This window comes from Heterocephalus glaber, unplaced genomic scaffold (genome assembly GCF_053883595.1).
Source record: "Heterocephalus glaber isolate CG9 unplaced genomic scaffold, H.glaber_assembly_v1.0 deba00000122, whole genome shotgun sequence".
Lineage (NCBI taxonomy): Eukaryota > Metazoa > Chordata > Mammalia > Rodentia > Bathyergidae > Heterocephalus > Heterocephalus glaber.
Window position 1 is genome coordinate 77,654,959 of NW_028258138.1, and position 24,052 is coordinate 77,679,010.

Sequence of the window (24,052 nt, forward strand, 5' to 3'; positions counted from 1 at the left end):
ACACGATGCTTCCTTTGGGTCCTAAATAAAATTTATACACAGCTCGCTTATACATAATTTTTTAGAAAGCAACATTAAGTTGAAATATAAATCAGACATTAGAAGAAAGTCATTTTTAGAAAATACATGTGTTTAAGTGTTCAGACTCCCTACGTGAGGTGTGGTAAGAAAATTATCAGCTCCTTCTACTCACTTACAATGCACCAATCTGTTAAGAGCAGATGGTCAGAAGTCATTCCAAATAAGGTATGGGGGGGGAATCAAAGAACAAGCAGAATACTAAATGAAAATTAGCATTCCAATAGTAACTGATGAGCCTTTTGTGTGTTAACTAAGTAACACCCCTACATGAGCACCAGAGGGATGTTTGTATGTTGCGCGCCACAGGGAAATGGCTTCTGTCCCAAAAGAGCATGGCAGGTGAACCCTGTGGGTGGCTGAGACAGGCTCCGCTGACCTTTCTGGAAGGAATGCAGGGTTTGTATGTGGCTGTCCAACGTGGCCAACTGTGTGCAAGCTCAGACGTCAGCACCCACCCCAGCAGGTGAGGAGGGGCCCTGACAGATGTGTGGTCAGACGATGGTGCAGCCACAGCAGCACCACGCAGGGTAGGCCGCTGCGTACACCTGGTGGTCAGTGCCGTATATGTAGTAAACAGAAGTCTTTCCTTGGTACCAGTAATGAACTTCTGTGAGGGGGACCAGCTCGATGGTCTGCCGCTGAGGAAACAAATGTTCAAAAAACAAACTTCAGTGTTCTGTTCCAGTCAGGCACTTGCTCCAAAATCTTCCGTAGCTCCCTGCTACCTGTGGGATAAAGTTCATGCTCTGGAGTTGGCATGAACTCTGGAGTTGGCTGCAAAGTCCAATCTGCCTGTCTAGATTTATGTTTCATTCTGCCCCTTCCCATACCCTAAGCTCTGGGAAAAGCTGACTTCTCATCTTCAGCTACCATCAGAGTCTATGTCTTACCAAGTGGGGCAGACGCAGCCCCAGGGAAAGCCACCAGCCAAATGCAACATCTTTCAGAGCGCTAACTTTAAGATGAGGTGCAGGAGGAAGTTGGCAGATAGAGTCATCTTGAACACATTTACGCTGAAACACTCACAGGGGTACTAGGAAGTGGTTTATAAATCCTGAGTTAAATTTTAACAGAAAACATTGCTACCAGAGAAACCTCAGAGCTTGATGGGCTGTGTCAGGCTGTGTCAGGCTGTGCTCTCAGACCTCCCTCACCCCACCAGTTTTATATGGTCCCTGACTTGGGCAAAATCTTTCTCAAGTGTTTCCTTCTTTTCGCTGAGGCTGGTGGGCTTGTGAAAGCTCAGGGCTGGGAGATGACCCAGTTCAAGCTCCAACTCCTCACCACAGCTTCGCCCATTTAATGCTCAGATCCCCTTCCCAGCACCCACTGCCTTTTAAATATCCCAGTGTGTGCTCCCTCCCACGGGTGGTCCTGGGTGCCCAGCCGAAGCTCTCCACCTCTCCCTGAACCCTGAGGCAGGACTGAGCACAGATCCTGGGGGCGGACAGCACACTGGGCACCCCGCTGTCAGCCTCCAGGGCTGTTTTCTTACTGACCCTGAGCCTGCACAGCTGACGTAGGCAAGTGACAGGCTCCTGAAGTAAGGGGAGCCTGCTCAGGGACTTCCTGGGGGGCCGCTCCTGTGCCATTTGGGTGTCTCCCTGTTACACTGTCGGATTTGGGGATCCCAAGCCCAGGAAGAGGTGAGCTGGCAGGAAGTTCCCCGCATGGGAGGGGCCGGGTGCTCCTGCTGTGGCGATGACTTGGAGGCCCTGGCAGAAGGGGCTCAGCTGAAGCCACCCATGCTGGACTCTGTCGGCCAGCGGAAAGCCTCCCCCTCCCCCGGGCTTCCGAGGAGGGCGGGAGGGGCAAGTGAGTGCAGGAGTGGAGGGCAACTGGGGTCAGGGCAGGAGTTTCCCTTGGAGCTCTCTGCACAATCTTGTGCTCCAGTCCTCTGGGCCGCAGCTTCCTCGTCTGTAAAATGGGGATAAAAACTTTCACAGAGTTGCTGAGACAACAAAGTGAGGCCGGAAGACTGAGCTTTCCTCCTCTGCCAGAAATGTATCCTAGTGATAGTCTGTGCCCACAGGGGACAGAGTCTAGTCTCAGGTTCCTGGCCCTGGCCGGGGAGTCGAAATGTGTTCTCATGACTGGATTCTGCTCACTGCCTTCTGCATCCTGAGTAAAATCTTGACATGAAGCTTTGTCTTCAGCTCTGGGACCAAAGGCCAGTTTGGAAAAAGGAGTCACAGAAGTGGCTTCCTATGTACCATTATGTCCCCTTTTCGAGAAAAATGTGCCTTGCCTCTTCACCTGCACTTTTAGACTCCTGAATTTGTCTGCAAATAACTTGTGCTGCTACAGAGGGGACAGTGCTGCAGGGACAGACTCCTGAGACCCACATCCTAGTCCCAGACCTGCTACCCCAGCCTGTGTGATCTCAGCAGCAGGTCCTGTCCCCTTCCTGGGCTCCAGTTTAGCCAGCTGCCAAGTGAGCAGTCCAAGAAAGATTTTAAATTGTCTGCCTCCTAAGTGAAATAGAGTCAGGCTGGGGATGTGGCCCAATGGCAGAGCATTTGCCCAGCTCATGCAAGGTCCTGGCTTCTGTTCCCTGCACCACCAAAAAAAAGTGATAGCCCAGTTAAAGTCTGTGGTGTCCAGCAGCTCCCAGCCTCCCTCCCTCCTTTCCTCCCAAAGCCTCTTCTGGACCCTGGAGTGGATGCCTTGTTATTTGGTGCTCTTAACTGCAACCCAAGCCAGAGCTTCTCAGGAACTCATTCCATGGACAGCCTCATGCCCGCCAGCCTTCCTCCAATCTGCTCTTGCACCCAGCCCCGGCTTGCAGCTCAGCTCCCTCCAGAGACCATCCTGGCCACACGGGAAGGCAGTGTGCCAGGGAGGCCGCCCCCTCAGTTCCTACAATCAGAGGTTCGAAGAGGTCCAGCTCCCTGGCCTTCAGGAAGACAGCCCAGAGGCATCATGTAAGACCACAGCTTGTGTGGGAACAGAAAGAGGAGAAGCTGGCACTTGTCCTTGGTTACTAAGTTGCTCAGGCTGGGCTTGAACTTGAGAACCTCCTGCCTCAGCCTCCCAGAGTGCTGAGATTACAGGCCTGTGCCCCACATCCAGCCCCAAGTCCCCTCATTATACAGATAAAGACACTGAAGCCCAGGAGTGGGAAATGAGAGCTCAAGCTAGGCAGCAGGTGCTAACCTGGTAAGCACATTGTCTGCAGTGACCAGGGCCCACAAGCCCACAGCTGGCTGGAGCATCCCTGTGAGCCATCGCCACATAGCTTCCAGCATTGCTACTAAGGGGCCGTGCGGCCTTGGCAAAGCACGGCCACTCTCTGGGCCTCCTCTCCTTTATGTGAAGTCATGACTTTGGATCAGACCAGGGGAAGCTGGAGCAGGCCCATCAGCCCATTCAGCATTCTCAGCTGTTTTGGAATTTTGGTGTTGATACTGACAAATTGGAAGGTTTTGTTTAAAAAGCCAGACATGAGGCGGTCTGAGCCCTCTGGCCCTGTGCTAACACAAGCCGAGCGGTGGCCGTGTCTCCGGATGAGGGCCACCCCCCCTCTGTGACAGCCTACTTGGGTGCGGGTAAGTGCACCATGTCCAACCTGCATGATTTCTACTTCCCAGCCCAGTTGGCCCCTGTAATTCTTAGTAAATATGCCCTTCTCGCCACTTCGAACAGGAAAGTCATGGAGAGAGAGGGCAAGGCTCCCTGCAGAGAACAAGGAGAAGAGAAACACCTTGAGCAGCAGGTGCCCAGCACTTCGAGCCCAGTCCTTCCTCTCTGCAAAGTCCTTTGAGTCCAGCTAAGAAACCAGACTCAAGAGGAAGTAGCTGGCCTGGGACCACATCAGGTTGCGGGAGATCCAGGGTCCAATCCCATCTGCAGGCCCAAGCCCAGCCACCAGGTTCCTGTCACAGGGCTGATCACAGGCCCAGACTCTCACTATGAGGTCCCCAGCCAGCAGCATGGTGAGGGAGGGCACCTCATAGCCACACCTGGGGACTTGGGGCCAGGGTGGGCAGCACTCCCACTTAGTGCTCACTAGGATAAACTGCCCAAACAGGGCCTCTGGGAGCAGGCATGGCTGGGATTCCAGCATCTAGCCCAGCCTCTGACCTGAATCTCCAACTCTCTTCTCCCCGAACTGAAAACCAGGAGTCAGAATCAAAGCCACACAGTGCCTCATGCATGCTGGAAACCCTGCATTGCTCTGCATCTCAGAGCAGAGCCCAGGCTTGGAATAGCTGGCCTCAAGGCCTGCCATCTGCCCCATGGTCCCATGGTGCAGCTGGCACTTCTGCCTTCTCCCTATAACCTGTCCTGGCCCTGCCTCCCCTTCCTCAACCCCACAGTCTCAAGAAAGAGTCCCCAGGCCGACAGCAAGGGTCAGTTTCCCCTTCTGGTGACCAAGGGACAGCACCCCGCCTGGCCCTGGAGCCCCACAGTTGACAGCCCCAGATCTAATCCCCCAGGGTTGGGGCCCAGGAAGAGAGTGAGAGCCAGGTGGCCCACCAGCCCCTCACTTACCTGCTGCAGGATGCGGCCCCGGGAGGCCAGGGCTGCACTGTGCTGTGAGATGCCCCTCCGGGAGGCCAGGGAGATGTCCCGCAGGGGGAAGTCCACAATGGGGTACACCTGGGGGAGACACGGACTGCTTCACCTTCTCAGACCCACAGCGCCAGCACCTGGAGCCTTGGGCTTTGGGATCAGGAACTCAGATCCACTCCTCACTCAAACACTGAAACCACTTACTGTGTGCCCAGCACTTTGTGTGAGCTATGGACACACTGTGCAACATCAGTAAACCCTAGAGCTAGCAGTCAGCCTACATAAAGTCCAAGGACAAGGCAACTACCACCCAGGGCCTGTGTCCTGGGCCGTGCTGAGAATCCTCCACATGGAGAGCAGGCCTGTCCTCCACAGCTCTTTGCTGTCTTTGAAACTGCTGAGCCCCAGACCTGCCCTCTGCCCTCTGAAACCACCTCCTCAGCATCCACCTGGGCCTGGTGCTGTTGTGGATGCCGAGGGCAGAGAGGTCACCACCACAGGCCCTGCCTGTCAGAGCGCGTTCCCCAAGGGCCCTGACTGAGCATCAAAGGCCCAGACAGTATGTGGTGTTGTGAGCCATGTGGCCTGTTTTCCTCAACTCTGCCCCAGGAGCAAGAAGACAGCAGTAGACGATAAACAAGCAGGGCCCTAGCGGGGATCCAAGAAAAGTCTACTTCTAAAGCAGGTATGGGCCAGGCATTCAGACCTGACCCTAGGATGCTACCTGGTCTCACCTCCGGCCCCTCCCACATCCAAGCTTCAGGGACCGAAGGGCTCAGGAGCTTCCTTTCTGCCCAGCAGCTGTGTCCCCACCCACCTGCCGGTGACTGCAGCCCCCACACTGGCCAGAAGAGCCTGCCCCTGCCCACAGAGCCCTCCTCACCACCGAGTTCTCATCCCTGAAGAGGTTTTCTCCTTTGGCTTTGGCCAGGAGCTCCCTGGGGCAGTCCAGGTGGGGCTCAGACACAAACTCAAACAGGCTGTTCCTCCTGGAAGGAGAGAGAAGGAGCAGTCAGGAACAGGGTGAAGGGTGAAACACACAAAAGGTGCAGCCTGGGGTCCCTGGGCCTCTCTCAGCCTCAGCATCCCCCATGCACGATAGGGAGTGAGGAAAGGAGGCTAAATGTTCACTTCAGGGACTTCTCTACACTTCCGTAGGTGCTCAGTCTGCCACCTGGTGCAGGACAACCTCACTGCAGAGCAGTGGCAGTGCCTGTGCTCAGTATGTCTGCCTGCTCAGGGGCCCATGGGGCTACCCTACTGTATCCCCTCCCCCAGGACTTTCCTCCTCCAAATCCTGGCAGCTCTCTGCACCATGAAAGCCCTACCAAGTGGTTTCTCGGTCACATCCCCGGCCCCTCCTTCACCCCTGGCACCAAGGGGCTGCCACGTACCACATGGTGACCAGCTGGACGAAGTGCACCAGCTTCCGCTCCCCCTTGCAGGTGGAGCACGTCTTGCTCCCTCGCCCTGAGCACATGCTGCACCTGAGGGCCACAGTTAGTACTGTTCGATAGCTTGCAGGTCCAGGAAGCTCCCAAGGTCCCCGAGTCCTCTCCCGGAGGTGGGCAGGGAGGGCATGCCTACCACCACCCATCCCTTGTTTCCTTACCCTTTTCAGGCCACCCCTCCCCACACAGCCTATTGGTGCTTGGGCTTTGCTCCTGCCCTTCTGTGGGCTTGGATTCCATCTCACTGGCAGTGACAGCCCATACAGAGATGGGCACAGGACCCAGGCAAATACACTGAGAGCCACCCCAGGGCTTGACTGGAGCACCCTTCTCTCCTAGGGTGACTGAGCTGGGCCACCGGTGGTCCCTCCAGCATTCCAACCTGGGTCCAAAGAGCCCTGATGAAATCCTGGAGTTACACTGCTGAGCTCACTGGCTTGAGCCTGTAAATTTGTTTTTGCTAACACCAGTTTAAAATAGTGTTTTTCCACTGACAAATAAAAGAAGCCTGAGTTTCTTTCCAAACAGAAGACCTTCTTCCCTACTCAGGGTGGAAGGTGCACCAAGCTTTACCATCCAGCTTCCAGAAGGAAAGTGTGAGAGTGGATGAGCCACAGGCATCATTTACCCACTCAGCTTTGAATATTCTCCCTCCTCCTGATTTTGTTTCTCTTTAAAGATTTATAAGCACATTAAAGGGCATGATTTACAAAATGCAGTGAGCAAAGAAAGAGCATTGTTGGTTGTTTAGTCAATCAACCAATTTGCCTTGTTCCATTCAGGCCCTGATATAAATTTATAACCAGAGCTTTGCTCAGCACCTGCTCCTCAGAGGTAAGAATCGCCCTCTAGGTAGTTTTGGAAAATCACTTCCCTGTGTGGACAGAAAGACCCCCACACACACCCCGAACCTTCTTCCTCACTCTTGCCCACATACTGCTTGCTTGGGTTTTTCTGGGTATGTTTTTTGTGTTTGTTGTTTTTGTTTTTGTTGGTTCTTTGAGACAGAGTCTCGCTATGTAGTTCAGGCTGGCCTTGAACTCACTATGTAGCCCAAGCTGGCCTCAGACTCGAGGTGTTCCTCCTGCCTCAGCCTCCTGAGTGCTGGGACTACAGGTGTTTCCACCACACCTGGCACATACTGCTGGCTGAGTGCCTGTTTTCTGGCCTTGAGAGGAGCTCAGCACTCTGCACCAAAGCCTGGCAACATAGCTGGACACAGACAGTGGAAACTGAGGAGCCAGAGAGCCAGGGCACATCCCCTGCAGGAAGGGGACACCCACTCACCCCTACCTGCACCTGCCGGAGCCTGAGCACCTGGGACACCTCCGGGGCGGCCGGGCTTTGCGCTTGGCTCCGCTGCACGCTGGACATCTCACCTATAGACAACTGCAGCCTCAGCCTTCGGACTGCCGGGATGCAGGGCCCAGCACACTTGATACTGGGGCCGATCCCAGCCTGGTGACCTGGTCGGGTCACTTCCTCTGAGCACGGGAGGGTCAGATGTGAGGGCTCTCAGACTCCACATCACTGGATCCCTGCTTCTTCTGAGACATCGGCCTCCCTGCCTCCCCCATCACCAATCTCCCAGAGGACACCCCTACCCTAGTGTCAAGAGGGGCAGGGAGCACAGGGGCTGGCAGGGACCCTTGCTGGGAACAGGAGGGGAGAGGATAGGCATGGGGGTCACTTTTGGAAATGGCCCCAGAGGCGGCCCAGTCACAGATCAGTGGAGACTGGAGGCACCCAGAAAGCAGGAGGAGCAGAAAGACCCCAGGGAGGTGCACCCAGGAAAGCTGGAAGGAGTGAGGACACAGAAAGGGAGAGAGAAGCCAGGCACGGGCCGCCGTGGAACCCATGGCAGCACATGAACTGAAGGACAGGAACACCCGGCAGGAGCAGGTGGCCAGCAAGTGAGCAGTGCAAGACACAGGTGAGGGTGGCTGGTGGTCAGCGTGTGACCCATGAGGAGGCTCCGCTTGGGCAGAGCAGGGAACATGTGGGAATGGGGTCCTCCTCCAGGGACAGCCAAGGGCCCAGGAGGCTTCCGGGAAGGAGGCTAACGCCCAAAGGCCTGGGTGTCTGCTCCAGGCATGTGCCGGGCTGAACTCAAATTCAGCCAAATTCGAGTCCACAGGAACCTCAGCACAGGACCCTACTGAGAAATAGTCTTTGCAGATGTCATAAGTTAAAACTAGGTTGCAGGACCTCCGCAGGCTAGGCTGGGACCAAAGAAGGTTTATAAGCCCAGCTCCCAAGCCTCAGGGGCCTAGCACTAAGGAGGTGATCAATGGTGCTGGGAGACAGATGAGAAAAGGACAGGAAAACTAAAGTGGAACTGTCCAAGGGCAAGGGTCTCTAGATGCACCCATTTTACAGATGAGGAACCTTTCTTTTTTTAGAGTCCTGGGGATTAAACCCCAGTCGTTTGCACCAAGCTACCTCCTCAGCCCTTTTTATTTCTTATTTTGAGACAGGTTCTTGCTAAGTTACCTGGGCTGTGCTTGAACTGCAATCCTCCTGCCTCAGCCTCCCAGAGTGCTGGGATTACAAGTGTGCATCACCATATCCAGCTGAAACCCTCCCATTTTACAGATGGGAAAATGGAGGCCCCGAAAGGGAGGATGATTGTTTGAGGTGGTCCTGTTCACTCAGGGAGACCCAGGACCCAGCTCAGCCCTGGGTTCCTGTCCTCTCCCAACAGTTCGATCACTTCCTCCTGGTAACCCAAAGGTGACTCACCGTGCCGGCACCGTGGCAGCCACTGCATTTGTACCGCCCATGTCCACAGCACTTGTGACAGTCCTGAGAGTGAAGGGCTCACCTTAGACCCAGTTTCCAAGCACCCCCACCCTGCCAAGACGCCACCATCTTAAAGGGAAGTGCAGGTTCAGAGCCAGAGTGAGAAGACAGCACAAGGAAGGAATGGCCCTTCTGTGACATGAAAGGGTCCCAAAGGCCTTGAAGGCAGGCTAAGGAGAGCTCGTTCCCACTTCCTCCAGGCCTGGCTCCATTAGTCCTGAGTGCCAGGAAGGGGATTCCTGGAGCCTTGACTTTGTCATGGGGCTAAACCAGCAGGTCTGAGGGTGTGTGTCCCTCTGGTGCCAAGGCAGTCTGTGGAACAGACCCACCCATCCTGGGCAGGGCTGGCGCGACAGCAATGAGCTTTCTACTCAAGTTTAATCATCACTCAATAAAAACAGCTTTGGAATGCTTTCTTGCCCTCTCCAAGTCTTTTTCATCTTATAACTCTACGAAACCACAAGAGTGAAAAGCCCCTTCTTGAATGAAGCCCTAATGTGAAAACAGGCAATAATTAGAGGAGAAGAGGATCTAAAGTATGGGCAACACATGAGACTCCTCTCATCCCCACCGTGATTTTATTGCTATCACACAGGATGGGAGCTAAAGGCTCCTTCCTGCTGACTTCCTACGGAAATCAATAATGTTTTAACATTTATTTATGTCAGTTTGATTGGGCCCTGGGTTATATACCATCAGGACAGACAGTCAGGGAATGTTACTAAGTTCTGCTCAGCATCTAAAGCTAAAGTTCTGTGAATGGGATGGGCTTCCTGCCATGAGAAGGCCCACTTCCTAATTCGAATGGGATTTTGTATGAGTCCACGGTTCAGGGTTTTAAATTAGGTCACTTATACCTGAGCAAGAACAACCAGGCTGGATGGAGGATTCTTTTCTGAGAGGATAAAAAGCAAGCAGAACCTGGAAAGTCTGAGAAGAGTGAATATTCCATCAGTCACGTACCTTGACCAGGGAGGAGTGAGGCACTTGGGACTTCCTGGTGTCCTCCTGGAACATTGCGGGGACTTGGACCTTGATGTCCCAAAGCTTGGGCGAGGTGCCTCTGTGTGGGCCATCGACTAAGTGGTCTGACACAGAATGAGGGGAGACAGGGACAGGACTTTATTTATTCACCAAGCAGGCATTAGGCCAGATCCCAGGGCTGCAGAAATGATGTACAAGCCAGCCTATGCCTGTCATCCCAGCACTCTGGGAAGCTGAAGCTTGAAGATCCCAAATTTATACCCAGCCTGGGCAACTTAGCAACTTAATGAGATGCTGTCTCAAAATAAATTTAAAGGGCTGGGGATTTAGCTCAGTGGTTCCCCTGCCTGCCTCACAAGTGCAAGGTCCTGAGTTCGATCCCCGGTACCAAAAAAAAAAATAGATTTAAAAAGGGCCTGGGATGCAGCTCAGTGCAAATGTCCTGAATTCAATCTTCAGTAGTGAAAAAGAGAGAAAGAAATGAGTGCACAAGGTCTCCTCAGCTGCTGGTTGAGCGCCCCGGGCTTTTGGGTGGGCATACGTGGGTGAAACTCCAGGCTCTTCTCTTTCCTCTCCATGGGACTCCAGGCAAGTTACTCAGCCTCCCTAAGCTTCAGTTCTCCCATCTGTAAAATGGGGATAATGGTGGCACCTACCATAGAGGATGGTAGCAAAAATTAAACAGAAGAATGTCTATAAAATGCTTAGCATAGGGCTGGGACATACTGAGGGATCAATGAACAAGAGCTATTGTCTGTCACCGCAGTCCTTACCACCATCCCGTCTCCTCCTCTGCTGCAGGAGGCAGATGCAGCATGGTGACAAGACACGGTAAGTGTTCTGTAGAAAGGCTGTGCAAAGAGCTCTGAAAACTCAGAGGTCTGGCCAGTCCTGCTGGGGAGGGACATAGCCCAAAAGGCTTCATAAAGGGAAACACATGGGCTGGGTCTTGCAGGATGGACTGAGTGGCTGAGCAGAGAAAGCAGACAGGGCCAGGGCTTCCCCAAGAGGGAACCACAGACTTGAGGGGCTATGGGGAACCTGGGTGGTCTAGAAACTTCAGGGGTCCAGGGTTGGGTGGAGGCAGGCAGCTGCCCGAGCACCCACACTATCTGGCCAGTGGCCAGGAGGCATCTCCCGAGATCAGCACTGGTGAGCCTGAGATGGAGTCACCCTGTGTTTACAGAGATGGGGAGGGGCACAGCTCCAAAACAATTAGCTTCTCAGCCTGGATGAGCAGCTGAGCCCAGGCCTGGATTTCCCACCACCGTCTCTTTATCTGCTCCCAAGCTGAGCCCAGATAGCTCACTTACTAGTGAAGGGTTGAAATGTCCATTCGCTTAACCTGGATTCGCTGAAGGTCTCCAGTCGGTACTACCGAGAGGAAAAACATTACATCTATTAGCTGGCCATGGTAGTGCACACCTATAACTCTAGCACTCCAGGAGACTGAGACAGGAGGGTGGCACATTTGAGCCTAGTCTCAGCAATTTAGTGACTTAGCAAGACCCTGTCACAAAAAGAAAATAATTTTTAAAAGGGATGTAGCTCAGTGCAAAGGTGCTGGGTTCAATCCCTAGTATGAAAGAAAGAAAGAAAGAAAGAAAGAAAGAAAGAAAGAAAGAAAGAAAGAAAGAAAGAAAGAAAGAAAGAGAGAGAGAAAGAAAGAGAGAGAGAGAAGAAAATCACACACACACACACACACACACATATACACATGCCCTTTATAACTCAAGGGTGCCCCCTTGATAGTGCCCCCGCCGCCCCGCCACGGAGCTGCTCCTACACAATACCCTGTGCTGTTTGGTGCTGCTGGCAATAGCAATTTTGGTTCTAGATCCCCTGAGCCACATGCAGGGAGGTCAGCCAGTCAGGGCACCTCACACTGGAGCAATTTCAGTTCCACAGGGACTGCTGAAGCAATGTTCTGAGAGGGAGTCTTGAAGGACTATTCGGCCTGTGATAGATAGAGTCCACAGAGTCCACTGCTCTGAGGGTCCGCTTAGGTGGAATTGTGTCCAATGTCCAGGTACTTCTTCTTGATCCTTAGGCTCAGAATCTCAGATCAAGATGGGATCTTGGCCATTGTTTGGCTCTTCCTCATACATGTGAGGAAGCAGAGGCTCAGAGGGGTCACTCAGTTGACTGGTCCAAGGTCACACAGTTCCAAGGTGGCCCCTTCCTCCAGATCTCCAATGGAGCCACTACCTGTATCTGATTTCTTCGTGAATGCACACCCACCAGAGGACAGCTGTGTCATCAACACTAGGTGTGAACTCTGTGCAGAAGGAAACAGAAGTGCCTGTGCGTGCAGTCTGGTGCCAGGGGGAGGATTTCCCTGGAGTGAATGAATGAATGGTCCCTTGGCATGGGACACTTTGGAAGCAGAGGGAGCTGGGGGTAGTGTGCAGCAGCCTGGTCCAGAGCCTGGTTCCACCACCTCTGGCCACATGTTCTTGGGCAGGTACTTTGTCTCTACAGACTTCTGTCCCTGCTCTGAGACAAGTGACAATATGACCCTGCCTGGAGTAACTAGCAGAGCTTGACAAGACGTGAATTCCATGTGCTTTGCATACTGTTTGCACATTTGAACTTGCCCGTGATGATCCATGATGTTTGTTCTTGTTATTATTACTCATGGCTGCAGAACACAGAAACTACAGGAGGGACTCAGCACCTCACATCCACATGTGCCACCTTCACCCTGACTTCTTTCCCCTGATTCATGCCACACAGCCCCACCCCAATGTCTCCAGCCCCGTCAGCCCCTTACCCTGAAGAGGGTCTGCTGCCTGAGCTCCTGGATTACGAGGGCACCGGCGGCTGCACTGCCATAGCAGCATTTGGAGTTCACAAAGCTGAGGAGGGCCTCCCGGGCCAGCTCCTCAGTCACCACAGGGACTCTGGTGAGACAGAGTAGAGAGGCAGGGGCCTGTCTGGGAAGGGCTTGGGAGCTAACCAGGCCAGGCCCTGCAGAATGGAGGAGACACTGTGGCCTGAAGAGGGGAAGAGCCCAGGGCTGCTGCTATGGTGAAGCCAACCAGAGTCCAACGGGGAGGGCACACGGCGGCAGGATGAGGTGAAAATTTGTTCTAGAGGGCGGCAAAAGCACAGTAGATGAAGTGTGTAGCTTAGGAGGCAGCTGACAAGCCATAGAACTCAAAAAACAAAACTAAACTAAACCACAACACTTTCAGATGAGAAGAGCAGGGAGGATGTCCCGAGGTAGAAGGAGGCAGAGACAGGCCAGATGAGGCTCCTACCCTCAAGGAACCCAACTGGACCAAAGGAGCTAGGAACAGTATACAGGGTAGGCGGGGTGGATCCCTACTGAGCAGTGACCAATGGGCCCCAGCCTAAGGCCCAGGTGGGAAGGAGCTGGGGTCCCTTCTCCACACCCCTTCCCTCCTCCCACAAAAGTCCTCTCCCCTGAGTACGCAGCCCCTTGGTGAAGCCTTCCCCTCAAGGCCTCCAATAGGAAGTCTCACCTTCCTGCATCCTCCCATCTTCAGATCTGCCCTATCTCCTTGGCAGCCCTGAGGGGCATTTAATCTTACTTGGACACCTGGAGTCTCCACACCCAACCAGCCAGGCAGAAGACACCAGAGTGGGACAAGCTGTGGGCTGCAATGGCAGAGATGCTACCCCAGGGGAAGCGGGCTTTGTGCCCAGCACTCCAGGCCGGTGGCCAGGAGTAGGGGGAGGTGTTTCTGGCAGCAGCAGAGTGGGGAACCCAGGAGACTCTCTTGGGGTTGGGCTGGACCCATAAGGGGGCGGCTCCCCCATCTCTGTGCACGGAGCTGGCCGGGAACCATGAGCTCCGCCCCTGGCTCCTCCAGGGATCTAGACCATGGGTTAGTAAACCCTTGAAACAAGGGGGCCAGATGGTAAATATTTTAGCTTTCTCAGGCTGCAGTCTCTGTCTCAACTAGTAAACTCTGCTGTTGTAGTGGAAAAGCAGCCAATAGATGAGACACAAACAATGAGTGTGACTGCATCACAATGAAACTTTGCTTCCAGGCATAGAATGGATTCAGCCCGTGGGCTAGAGTTTATAAATCTCTGGTATCAGCTGTGGATTTCAACTGCAGCTAATCAGCCTGAAGGACTTGGTAAAATGAAGATTCTCAGGCTCCACTCCTGCAGAATCTGGTTGGGCAGGTACCCCCAAGGGACTCTAAAGCATTGCCAGGGTTAAGAATCCCAAAAGAGGGCTCTGGTGGGGCCAGCATGATGTGTGGGAATGCTCACCCTGAGCCTTACCTGCAGTCCAGAATGGAGGACCAGGACAGTGGCTCCCAGGGCCTCCCTGGGGCCTCTGAAGGTGGAAAGAGCATCTGCTGTCCTGGGGGATGGGGAGGAAATGAACAAGTCAGGAGGCCAGCAGCCACCCAAAGGAGCAGGTGTTTGTGGGATGGGAGAAGGAAAGGCTGTCTGCAAGTGAGCAAGAGCGTGTGAGGGGAAGGAAGGAGGCATCTGCGACAGCTCATGTGACATGAGTGGGACTGATTCTAAAACCAGTGCTGCTGGGCTCAGAGACAGGCTTGGTCCCTGTCAGGGGCTGTCCCCTCCCTTCCCACCCAGCATGTCGAGGGGCTTCCCCAGGCCCCAGAGAAAGGGAGCCGCCTCAGCTCCTGCCTGCAGAAGACCCCCAGACTTACTGCCACTCTGAAGAAGGTAGTCATGCCTGGACAGTCTCTCCAGGAGTTCAGTGGGGGGTGCCAGAGGGCTCTCAGCTTTGAAACTGAGGTCCCCCACACCTGCAGGAAGACACAGTCCTGAGCCTTGGGGAAGACTGAGGGAAGCTGAGTGGGGCAGACGGGTGCTGCAGAAAGCCCAGGTGAATTAGTCAGCTCACACTGGCATCCTGGGACACAGAACACATCTGCAGGGTAGGGGCTGGCAAGTTAGCACACTGATGAGGTCACAGCTGAATGGGCCCTTAGGAGGTGGGGCCAGGTCAGAAGAATGGGTCTTGCAGGTGTGTCCTTGGGGACTATCAGTGGTCCCTCGCCCCTTCCTCTCTAGCACTGTTCTGCAGCCAGGCTCTGCTTTCCAGCCACCATGAGTTGGGCAGCCTTCCTCCACCATGCCCTTCTGCATGATGTTTTTGCTTTGGAGCTATCTGACCATGAACTGAACCTCCTGAAATCATGAACCAAAATAAGCCTCTCCTCCCTTAAGTGGTGTCAGGTATTTTGTCCCAGTGATAGGATAGCTGACTAATACACCTGATTCTGCCTTTCTAGTGGCCAAGTCAGTCCTGGGAAGTTGACTGTATGGGGTGGGCTGTGAAATGGTCAGTGGAAAGTGACTCAGGTCAGATGTCTGGCAGATCTACCCCATCTCATAGACCCTTTTTGGGTGGGTAAGGGAGGCACTGCTTTAAAGCCTCTAAATAAAATAGTATTTCATGTTTGTTAAAGTTCAGTAAAAATCAAGTCTAGAAAAGTTAGCAGGTCTTGTTCTAACTGAGCGCAGCCCAGGCTGATCTGGAAGTCAGGTGTGAGGAAGGATGGAACCCCAAAACATGGCTGATAACAAGGAAGGAGGAGGGGTGTCACTAAGAACAACCCCTCTCTACCCCTGCCCCAAAGCCAGAATGCCCTTGTCCTCTGACAGTGAGAACAACTACCCCATCTCTAGGGGTCTTCCTCCTTGCTGGCCATCTGTGGAGGAAGATGGGCAGGAGACAGTGCCGGAGACAGGGGTAGATGTGGCTATGTCGAAAAGTGACTACACTACGAAGCCTCACAGTGATGCCCATGCATGCTGGTGTCCCTGATCTGAAGATCCACCTGGACTTACTACACTTCAAACGGTGGCCCTAACAGTCTCTGTCTTCAGGACTCAATGTGACCATCGTCATGTGAAGCCAGCCACAGCAGGACACAGTTGTATGGAACTTGTGAACACAGTGGGGTTGAGCCTGGCCCCTCAGTTCTCCTCTGCCCGCTACTGACTTGAGGATCACCCACAGAGTGATGTAAACACTCGCCTGGGGGAAGGCTAGAGGGGCATCAGGGAGCCTCTCTGGGGTCCAGGCCTCTGTGCATCCATGGCAGATGCCGTCACAGTCAGAGGGCCATAGCAGAGGGCTCAGGAGAGTAGGTCTGACCTGTGACTCAGCCCAGACTCTGTCACTGAGAGGACTGGCGGGACCCAACTCTTCCAGGTGAGCGTAAACACTTTCCAGGAAGCCATCTGAGGGGAAGTGCACGCAGTGCCTCACCTGTGTCTGGCACTTTGGCACTTCATAAATGCTTGAGGGATCTTGGACCTGAGCAGGCAGGTTTCCCCTTTCACAGTGCTTCCTTAAACCAGGGGACAACAATGTGAAAGTCAAGTGTAGGAAGAGTGACTAGCACAGCCCTCTCCCCTGGGGTTGCCCCACCCACTCTGCGGTCATGGGTGCCTTGACAAGAACACAGGGAAATTCCATATGGCTTCTGTGTCCCCCTGCAAACCAAACAAAGTGGGCAGAAAGAGGGGAAGAACGAGAGGCTGGAAAGTCAGAGCTCCATCCATCAGCTGGGACCCGCCCTGACCTCTGGGGCAGCAGTCACAGTTCTTCAGAGCTAAATTAATCCGCCATTATGCTATGTACAAGAATAAAGGTCTGGAGCCTGACCTACAGGAAGATGCGTCATTTCCTGTACATATCTCAGCCAGCATAACAGGAACGTCACTGGCATTGTGCAGTTGGCAGTGAAGGTCACCAGATGGGGCCTCGAGCTGTGTCCCTATTCCTGTGGTGCTGGGACTGAGTTTCAGGGCAGTGGAGCCACCACATCCTAACACACGTGTCACATCTGGGGGCTCACAAGGAACGTGCAGGCACCGTCTCTTACATGCATCATCATAACCAGTTATCCTCATTGCAGAGAACAACATGAGGCTCAGAGATGTGACTCAGGGCCACCAGCTCACAGATTCGCAGCAGAGAGAGGAAGAACAGAGCGCTTAAAACTCAGATCCTCACTCCAAGCCCAGGGACTTGGGCTACTTAGCTCACCCCCCTGCGTCTCCATGGCAGCATGGAAACATCGGATGGCTGTTGAGAAAACTTTGCAAAGACAGTCAACAAGGTAGTGTTTCAGCTCACTTGCCACCAGGGATTTTTCTTTTGTTCAGAAAGAAATTTTTCTTACAGAGAAAGAGGCAATTAATGGATGGCCTCTTTAGCTTTCTCTTTTGAAAATGCCGTTCTTTTTAATTCAGATGGGAAAAGCAATCTAGGGCAATTCCCCATGCTTCCAGATGAGTAATCTTGAGTCACAGAAATCATGCTCCCATGGCCCCCAGTACCATAGGACTCTCGGGTTTATTCTGCAGCCTGTCTCCATCTGTCACCTTGACAAAGAGTGGCACACAGTGGACACATCAGCATGCCAGTGCACAGAGCACCAAATGAGTGCACATTCAGTCATGCACATGGACACCTTGTGACCTGAATGACACTTGAAACATGCAAGTGACAGGAACAGAAAGCCAGAAAGTAGGGTGATGGCTGCCAGGGGTCCTGGGAAACATGAAGTGGAGAATTTCGTTAGTGAGGAGAGTTTTCATTTTGCAAGATGAAAGGGGTTCCAGAAATTGACAGTGGCAAAGGCTGCACAACAATGTGCACACACCGAATGTGCACTTACAAGGTGAGATCTAAATATATGGTGAATGTTTTGATTTTTAAAAATTATTACATAAAAACACATTGCCATTAGTTCCCTCAATACCCTCCACTCACTTGGAATATACTTATCCCATAGTTTTTGCCACTTTCGGAAGGAGTTTTGGAGCCCTTTTTCATGTCTTTATGAAGTATGATAATAAATGTGATGAACACTGCTATCAAGGGCTCACAAAAACATTACAGTGAGTCCTCATTCACTTTATTTGCCAGATCCAGAATGGTGTGACTTCTGGCTCTTCCACAAGTAAAAATGACCATGGGAGGTAAACATTTGGAATTAATTCAGGACATCAAGGCAGTCAGAACAGAGTGAGCCGACAAGACCTGGACATCAGCACTGCACCTGCTCCCCGAGGGTTTGTGTAACACCAAGGCTGGACAGGAGGCCCGAACCCGCCATGATACCACGAGAGCCTCTGAGTCTCAGATTGGGGGTGGTGAGGGCAATTAAGTAAACCTTTTGGGAACAGAGCAGACCCAAGTGCCAAGCAGAGGTCCCCTATACCCAGCACTGGAACATTCAGGGTGACGGCAGAGCGGCCTCAGATCAGGATTCTCAGCCCTGAGCTCAGCTCTGCTCTAATTCCACAGGGTCTAAGGCCCAGGAAGGAGCTGCAACCCAGGCTTTATGGCCCTGGACCTGAGAAGCCCCCTCTGAAGATTATGGAGGGCTCAAGTTACAGCCCATCTTTACTTCAAGATCCTTTTCTGTATCATATCTGGGAAGGTTTCAGTCTACAATAAAAAATTATATTACCAAAGATATGCTGTACAGGAAAAAAATGGATTTTCCCCCTTTTGCTCTGAGCTGGAACCTTGAGTGGGTAACCCACTTATACTCAGAATTGTTAAGAGCAGGATCTGGTGGAGCTAAAAAAGGCAGGCTATTGAAAAACGAATAGCCTTGGTACCTACAATCAAGGCCAAAGAGTACACACTCCAGGGAAAGCCGTAACTGGGGCCAGCCTATCATCAGAAGTGCCTGCCATGGCGGGAGAGGCACCGGTCAGGGGGTGCTGCAGAGGCATCCCAGCACCTGCCATGCGCCACTGGCCTTTGTGGGGATCTCCACTGAGTGCATATCCAGGGCGTCCCTATTCAGGCCGCCTTCCGAGGAAGTTCTTCTCTCTGAAGCCACTTACAGTGTAGACCCCGAAGTTCAGAGGGCAATACTTTAGCGGATGGGAAGTGGTCTCCATCAGATGAGATGGGCAGCCACTTCATCTCAGTGCAAGTTTTTACTACATAAGTTCTGCAGTGGGCTCCCTTTCTCACACCTGGAGAAAAGGTGCTCTGCTTCCAGTTCACCCACTGGGTTTCTAAGCCCCTTTCTGGATGGCCCCACACCTTCAGGGTACCCTCCTGCTGAGCTGAGTACCACCACACTGGCACCCAGCATGCAGGGGGCCCTGTTTCATAACCAGGGCTTTTAGAATTGTGAGGGAATGAAAGCATTCATCTCGCTCTCAGATGGCTTATAAAAAGGCACAAGACTAATACAGGAACCTCACAGGTGACCAACTTTTCCATTAATAGCAGTTTACTTTTTGTTTCTTTGTTTTTGTTTCTCGAGACAGGGTTTTACTATGTAGTTCAAGCTGGCCTGGAACTCACAGCAATCCTCCTGCTTCAGCCTCCCAAGTGCTGGGATCACAGGTGTGCACCACCATGCTCAGCTCGGTTTACTTTTTGAAGGGTCTGGGTCTCTTACTTCAATGTGGAAAAGGGACCCAACAAAATTTAGATTGAGTTGCTCTAAGTGTAGGTTGCTTTTATATTCTATTTCAGTTCTAAAACCTAAAGCTGTATAATCCCAACATAAGAGGCAACAAAGCATATTGAACCTGCAAAGGTCCCGGGCTCACCATGGCTAGTGATGCTGAAGATGTATCAGTGTCACAGCCTCTCGGGATTGGGGAGAATGATGTAGGCTCCCTCCACAACCCCCAAAGGCACCATGACACTGCCCAAGTCTCAGGGTCAGCAGACTACGAGCTCCTGACCTAAGGTCTTTCCATAGATGGAGAAACTGATACTCACAGAAGATAAGTGAGAGACTGTCCAACATTACAGCCAGTCAAAGCAGAACCTGGACTCAAACTCTAACCTCCTGATTCCTGATTCGCTTCCAAATTCAGGATCCAAAATTCCCTCCCTTCAAACATAGCCTAGTTCCTCCTAAAATACCATTTCCTTCCTTATGTTTTTAAGCAGGCTTCAGATTCCATTGTATTTCTGTCCTCACAACAGGAAGGGGTCACCCGGGCTGTGTTTCTCTAGCAATAATGAAACAAGCAGGCTCATTGCTAAAGCAAGAAAGTGATGGGAATAAGAATCTGCTGTTCGCACTTACACGTGCCTGGGTCAAGGGTCACTGTCACCTAGGGAAAGGAAGGCTGGTGGCCCAGCAGTCAGGGAGCAAGTCCACATCTTAGCTTTGCCTGGCCTTCTCATCAGTAATGGAAGAAGAGGCAGCAGGCTGCATACAGGCTTTACCTGAGAGAGGAAGGAAGGCAGGGAGGAGGACTGTAGATCCCTCAGGAACTCAGAGCAGAGCTGGCCTTGCTGGGGCTGAGGCCAGCTCTCTCAGTGTGGGCTACAGAGGTGGGTGCCCAGGCCATGCAGTGCTACTTACTGTCATCTTCACTCAGGTCCCTGTCCATGGTCCAGAGGTCTAGCTGAGGAGGTGCTGTGCTCAGGAGGGCTGGCTGCAGGGCTCTGAGGATCACACTTACCCCTCCCACGAGAGCCCATTGTTACCAGATTGGCATACAACAGAGGCCAAGCCACCCCTACCCGTTCCCCACCCATTCTCCATCCCCTCCCTGAGCTGGAGCTCCTCCTCCTCCCAGGAGCTTTCCTCCAGCAAAGTTCTTGTGGAAGCTGCGGGTTGCCTGGTCCTCACTGCAGTCCTGTGTGGGGACACACGTGTCCTGCCCATATTTCAGAGCTGGGATCTACATTTTTGTCTTCCACCCCAGTTGGAGAGATTGGTGGCACTTCTGTGAGAGGCGGGCTTCTAAGCAGAGCGGGACACACACAAGGAGATCACAGCCGCAGGGAGGTGACTTCCCCAGTGGGCAGAGAAGTTACCAGCACTCAGGTTGAAGTCTCGGGTGTCAACCTCTTTGTCATCTTGGAATTTGGGTCTGGGAGGAGATGCTTCAAAGCCACACAGCCCATCATGCCCAAAGCCAGCCACCAACGTGGGATGCATGGACCACCACGGTGGCCACACTGACCGCCCCTGTGAAACATCTGTGGGTTTTGGAGGGAGATACTGAGGATGGAGCCCAAGCACCCTCTACCACTGAGCTGTGTCCCAGCCCCACCTGTGGGGGTTTCAAAGGTCTTTTCTGAGCCCTTTGAACCTCAACCCTTGGAAGTCCCTCCTCACCTCTGGAGGAGTCTGTCAAACAGTGACCACCCAGGGCTACACACCCTGTGCTGGAAGCAGAGAGCTTGTGAGCTGGTCTCCAGGGCTCTGTGGGCCCCACCCCACCACCTCCTTGGCAGTGACTCCTCCACAGCAAGGCTGGGGGCTTTCTCCAGGGCAGCGTTGCCACAGAAAAAGCAGCTGCTCTGTGCCTGCCTCGATGTGCCCAGCAGTGCCTTTGGAAATATGCCGGATGGTCCTCAATGAGGACTGGGGTCAAGTTTCCCCCAGGAAGCATGGGGACTGTTTCTTTGTGACTGGAGTGCAGCAGGTCTTGGATGGCCACCCTGAGCACAGAGCTGTCTCCCTGCTGCTCCATGAGGCCTCTCTTGCTCACTCTCTCTGGATATTTATACATATATATACATACACACACACACACACACACACACCTGTTTGCTGCATACCATGTGGAGTTGGTACTTGTACATAACACATCTTTCACTTCCCTTGCTCTCCTCTCCCTTTCCTTCCTCCATCTATAGTTCCCCTTCCAATCTGCAAACAATCTATCTCCCTACTGCATATTGTCTCTGTTATTTTGATCTTTTACTTTTTGGGTTTTTTCTCAGAAATTCCATTCAACCCAGTTATTCCTCTCCAGGTAAATTCCTCAAAGAGTTAAAGACATCATATTGCAGTGATCCATGCATACCTGCACAACTCATAAGAGCTAAATCTTGGAAGCAGCCTATATGTCTGTCACCAGATGAATGGATAAAGAAAATGAGGTATGTATATACACACAATGGAGTACTATTCTGCCATAAAGAGAGATAAGTTTGAGACCCAGGGAATTAGCTCAGTGGTTCCAGCACCTGCCTCGAAAGCCCAAGGTCCCGAGTTCGATTCCCTGTACCGAAAAAAAAAAAGAAAGATAAGTTTGAGTTCTTTGTAGAAAAATGGATGCACTTTGAGACCGTAATGTGAAGTGAAATGAATTGGACACACATGGGCAAGTATCAAATGGTTTCTCTTTAGTGAGAAACCCACGAGGTGTCCCTTTTCTCTCCAAGGCTTCCACCCTCACCATTCACTGCCCACTCTCAACAGGCTTTGAGGAAAGCAGGAGCAGTCATTTCACAGATGCTTCTGGAACACAGTCAGATAACTCAGTCCTCACTAATGGGGCTTCCCAAGGTGGGTAAGAGCACTGAGTGTCTGTAGCCACTTGAAAGGTACAGGAGCTTCATCACAGCAAATACACAAGGAAGACCAAGCCTGAGGGAGGGACAGCCTTCTGACAGCTTTATACATCAGCCAATTTTAAGCCCTATGAAACTACCTCCAAGGTAACAGGACCAGCATGTATGTGTGTGTCTACTCTAGACACAATATTTGTGCGAGTCTATGACTATGTGTGTATGTATGCAATTGAGCCTAAACATGATAAGTAGGTAGGTAGGTAGATACATAGACAGATGGACAGATAGATAGATAGATCAACAGATAGATAGGCAGATGACAGAATGCTGTGGCTTAACTAAAGCAATATACTGCTACTATATCTTGAGTCCTTTATATGCAGCAATATATGCTATTTAACTCTGCCGCATTCATTCCACACCCTGATGCTGACAGTAAAGTGTAGGTGCATTGGGGCTCTTCCACCTGAGGTGGTCCTCCATGCTCCATGGCTGAGCCACTGCACCTTCTCCTCTTGCATGAAGTAAGTGCTCATGAAACATCTGTTGAATTAAAACAGCTGTCCAACAGCTTCCTGTATCCACTGATTGCTGTCTGGGAGCCTTGATGTTCTTGGAATAAAATCTGTAATATTATAAACTCAGTCTCTCAGTCTAAGGGTATATCATGGCTGCAGGAATTGTTAGGACAGGGTAGAGTTGTAAATCGAGGTCCAGACAGCACACACATGTCTGTCACTGCACGGAACAGTGGGAGAGATGCCCAGGAGAGGCTCCACATGCTCTCCTAGTGTGTAAAGGGAATGGAATCTCATTCTGCTGAGAGCTGATGCAGATGGGGCCATTGTCAACATAACACAGAAGAGCTATCCCAGGAGCAGAGCTCCTGCTACTGGAAGGTGAGTTGGAAACATTAAAGCAGCAGCTTGATGACAAGGCCAAGTGGGCTGCAGCAGAACACAGAGGGCTGTGACATCAGACTGGATAAATTGGGCTCAAAGCTGCAAAGTGGACATCCTGCTGGGCCATGGAACATATTCCTGGTGCTGGAACACCCCAAAGGCTGCATGGATAATTTCCTTTGTCTTAGAGGAGCAAAGTCCTGTTCAGCAGTCGCCCAAGACCCCTACCCCAAACATTAGCCTCTGCTTGTCTCCTCCCTGTGACTGACTAAACCTGGTCCTGGTGACCTTTGCAGTTTTTTCTCCCATTGGAAAGACGGTCACCTGGGGTGGCCACTGTGTCCATCCCCAGCTTCCTGCTTAATCCACTCACACTGGCCTTGGGCTCTGGTTTCTGTCTATGATAGGAGTCACTAAGGTCTGTCAATAATACAGATTCCCAGGCTTCTCCTCAGAAATACTGATCAGGTGTGTTGGAGGCAGAACTCTGTATCCTGAGGTTTCTTTCTTTTTTTTTTTTTTTAACCAGTCCCCCAGGTGATTCCAACTCAGGCAGTCTACACTTTAAAACACAGTGGTTTAGGGAACCAGTGTAGCACAATTCAATAATCTAAGCTCTTTTCATTTATTTATTTATTTATTCACTACTTAATTAGCTCATTATTTATTGTTTTAGGTACTGAGAATTGAACCCAGGGCCTTTACACTGAGCTAAATCCCCAGCCCTTTTTATTTTTATTTTGAGACAGGGTCTTGCCAAGTTGCCTAAGCTGGGCTCAAACTTGCAATCCTCCTGCATCAGCCTTCCAAAGCGCAGGTATTACAGGTGTGCACCACTGTGCTGAGTTTAACCTCTTATTTCTTGAGTCATTTCAAGATAGAACAAATAGAAGTTTAATGAGGTTACCCCGCACTATGCATTCCTTTCTTTTTCTGGAAGGGGCTCTCTCGGGCTCAGATGAAGATTTACAATGCTGTGTGGAAATGTTTTAATGGGGTCCTTCTACCTGCTCACTGGGTGTCCACTCTTTTTTTTTTTTTTTGGT

At 52.0% G+C, this 24,052-nt stretch overlaps 1 protein-coding gene across 13 annotated transcripts; it reads right to left on the reverse strand.

The window, feature by feature from the left end:
• Positions 1-13: 13 nt before the first annotated feature.
• On the reverse strand, positions 14-20,326 carry Ssuh2 (ssu-2 homolog). Of its 13 annotated transcripts, XM_087216673.1 has the most exons (13): positions 20,159-20,284; positions 19,877-20,019; positions 14,495-14,593; positions 14,097-14,178; positions 12,607-12,736; positions 11,147-11,207; positions 9,813-9,937; positions 8,790-8,852; positions 7,341-7,426; positions 5,991-6,083; positions 5,480-5,585; positions 4,576-4,683; positions 813-1,998 (listed from the first exon to the last, which is right to left on the reverse strand). In XM_087216673.1, the coding sequence occupies exons 4-13, from the start codon at positions 14,168-14,170 to the stop codon at positions 1,573-1,575; spliced, it is 1,272 nt and encodes a 423-aa protein (XP_087072799.1). In that variant the 5' UTR covers positions 14,171-14,178; positions 14,495-14,593; positions 19,877-20,019; positions 20,159-20,284; the 3' UTR covers positions 813-1,572. The 13 variants fall into 13 exon arrangements, with proteins under 13 accessions (XP_087072817.1, XP_004835312.2, XP_021115677.2 ...); XM_087216691.1 differs by lacking the exons at positions 813-1,998; positions 19,877-20,019 and adding an exon at positions 14-806 and having other exon boundaries at positions 20,159-20,302; XM_004835255.3 differs by lacking the exons at positions 813-1,998; positions 19,877-20,019 and adding an exon at positions 14-719 and having other exon boundaries at positions 20,159-20,295.
• Positions 20,327-24,052: the final 3,726 nt, after the last annotated feature.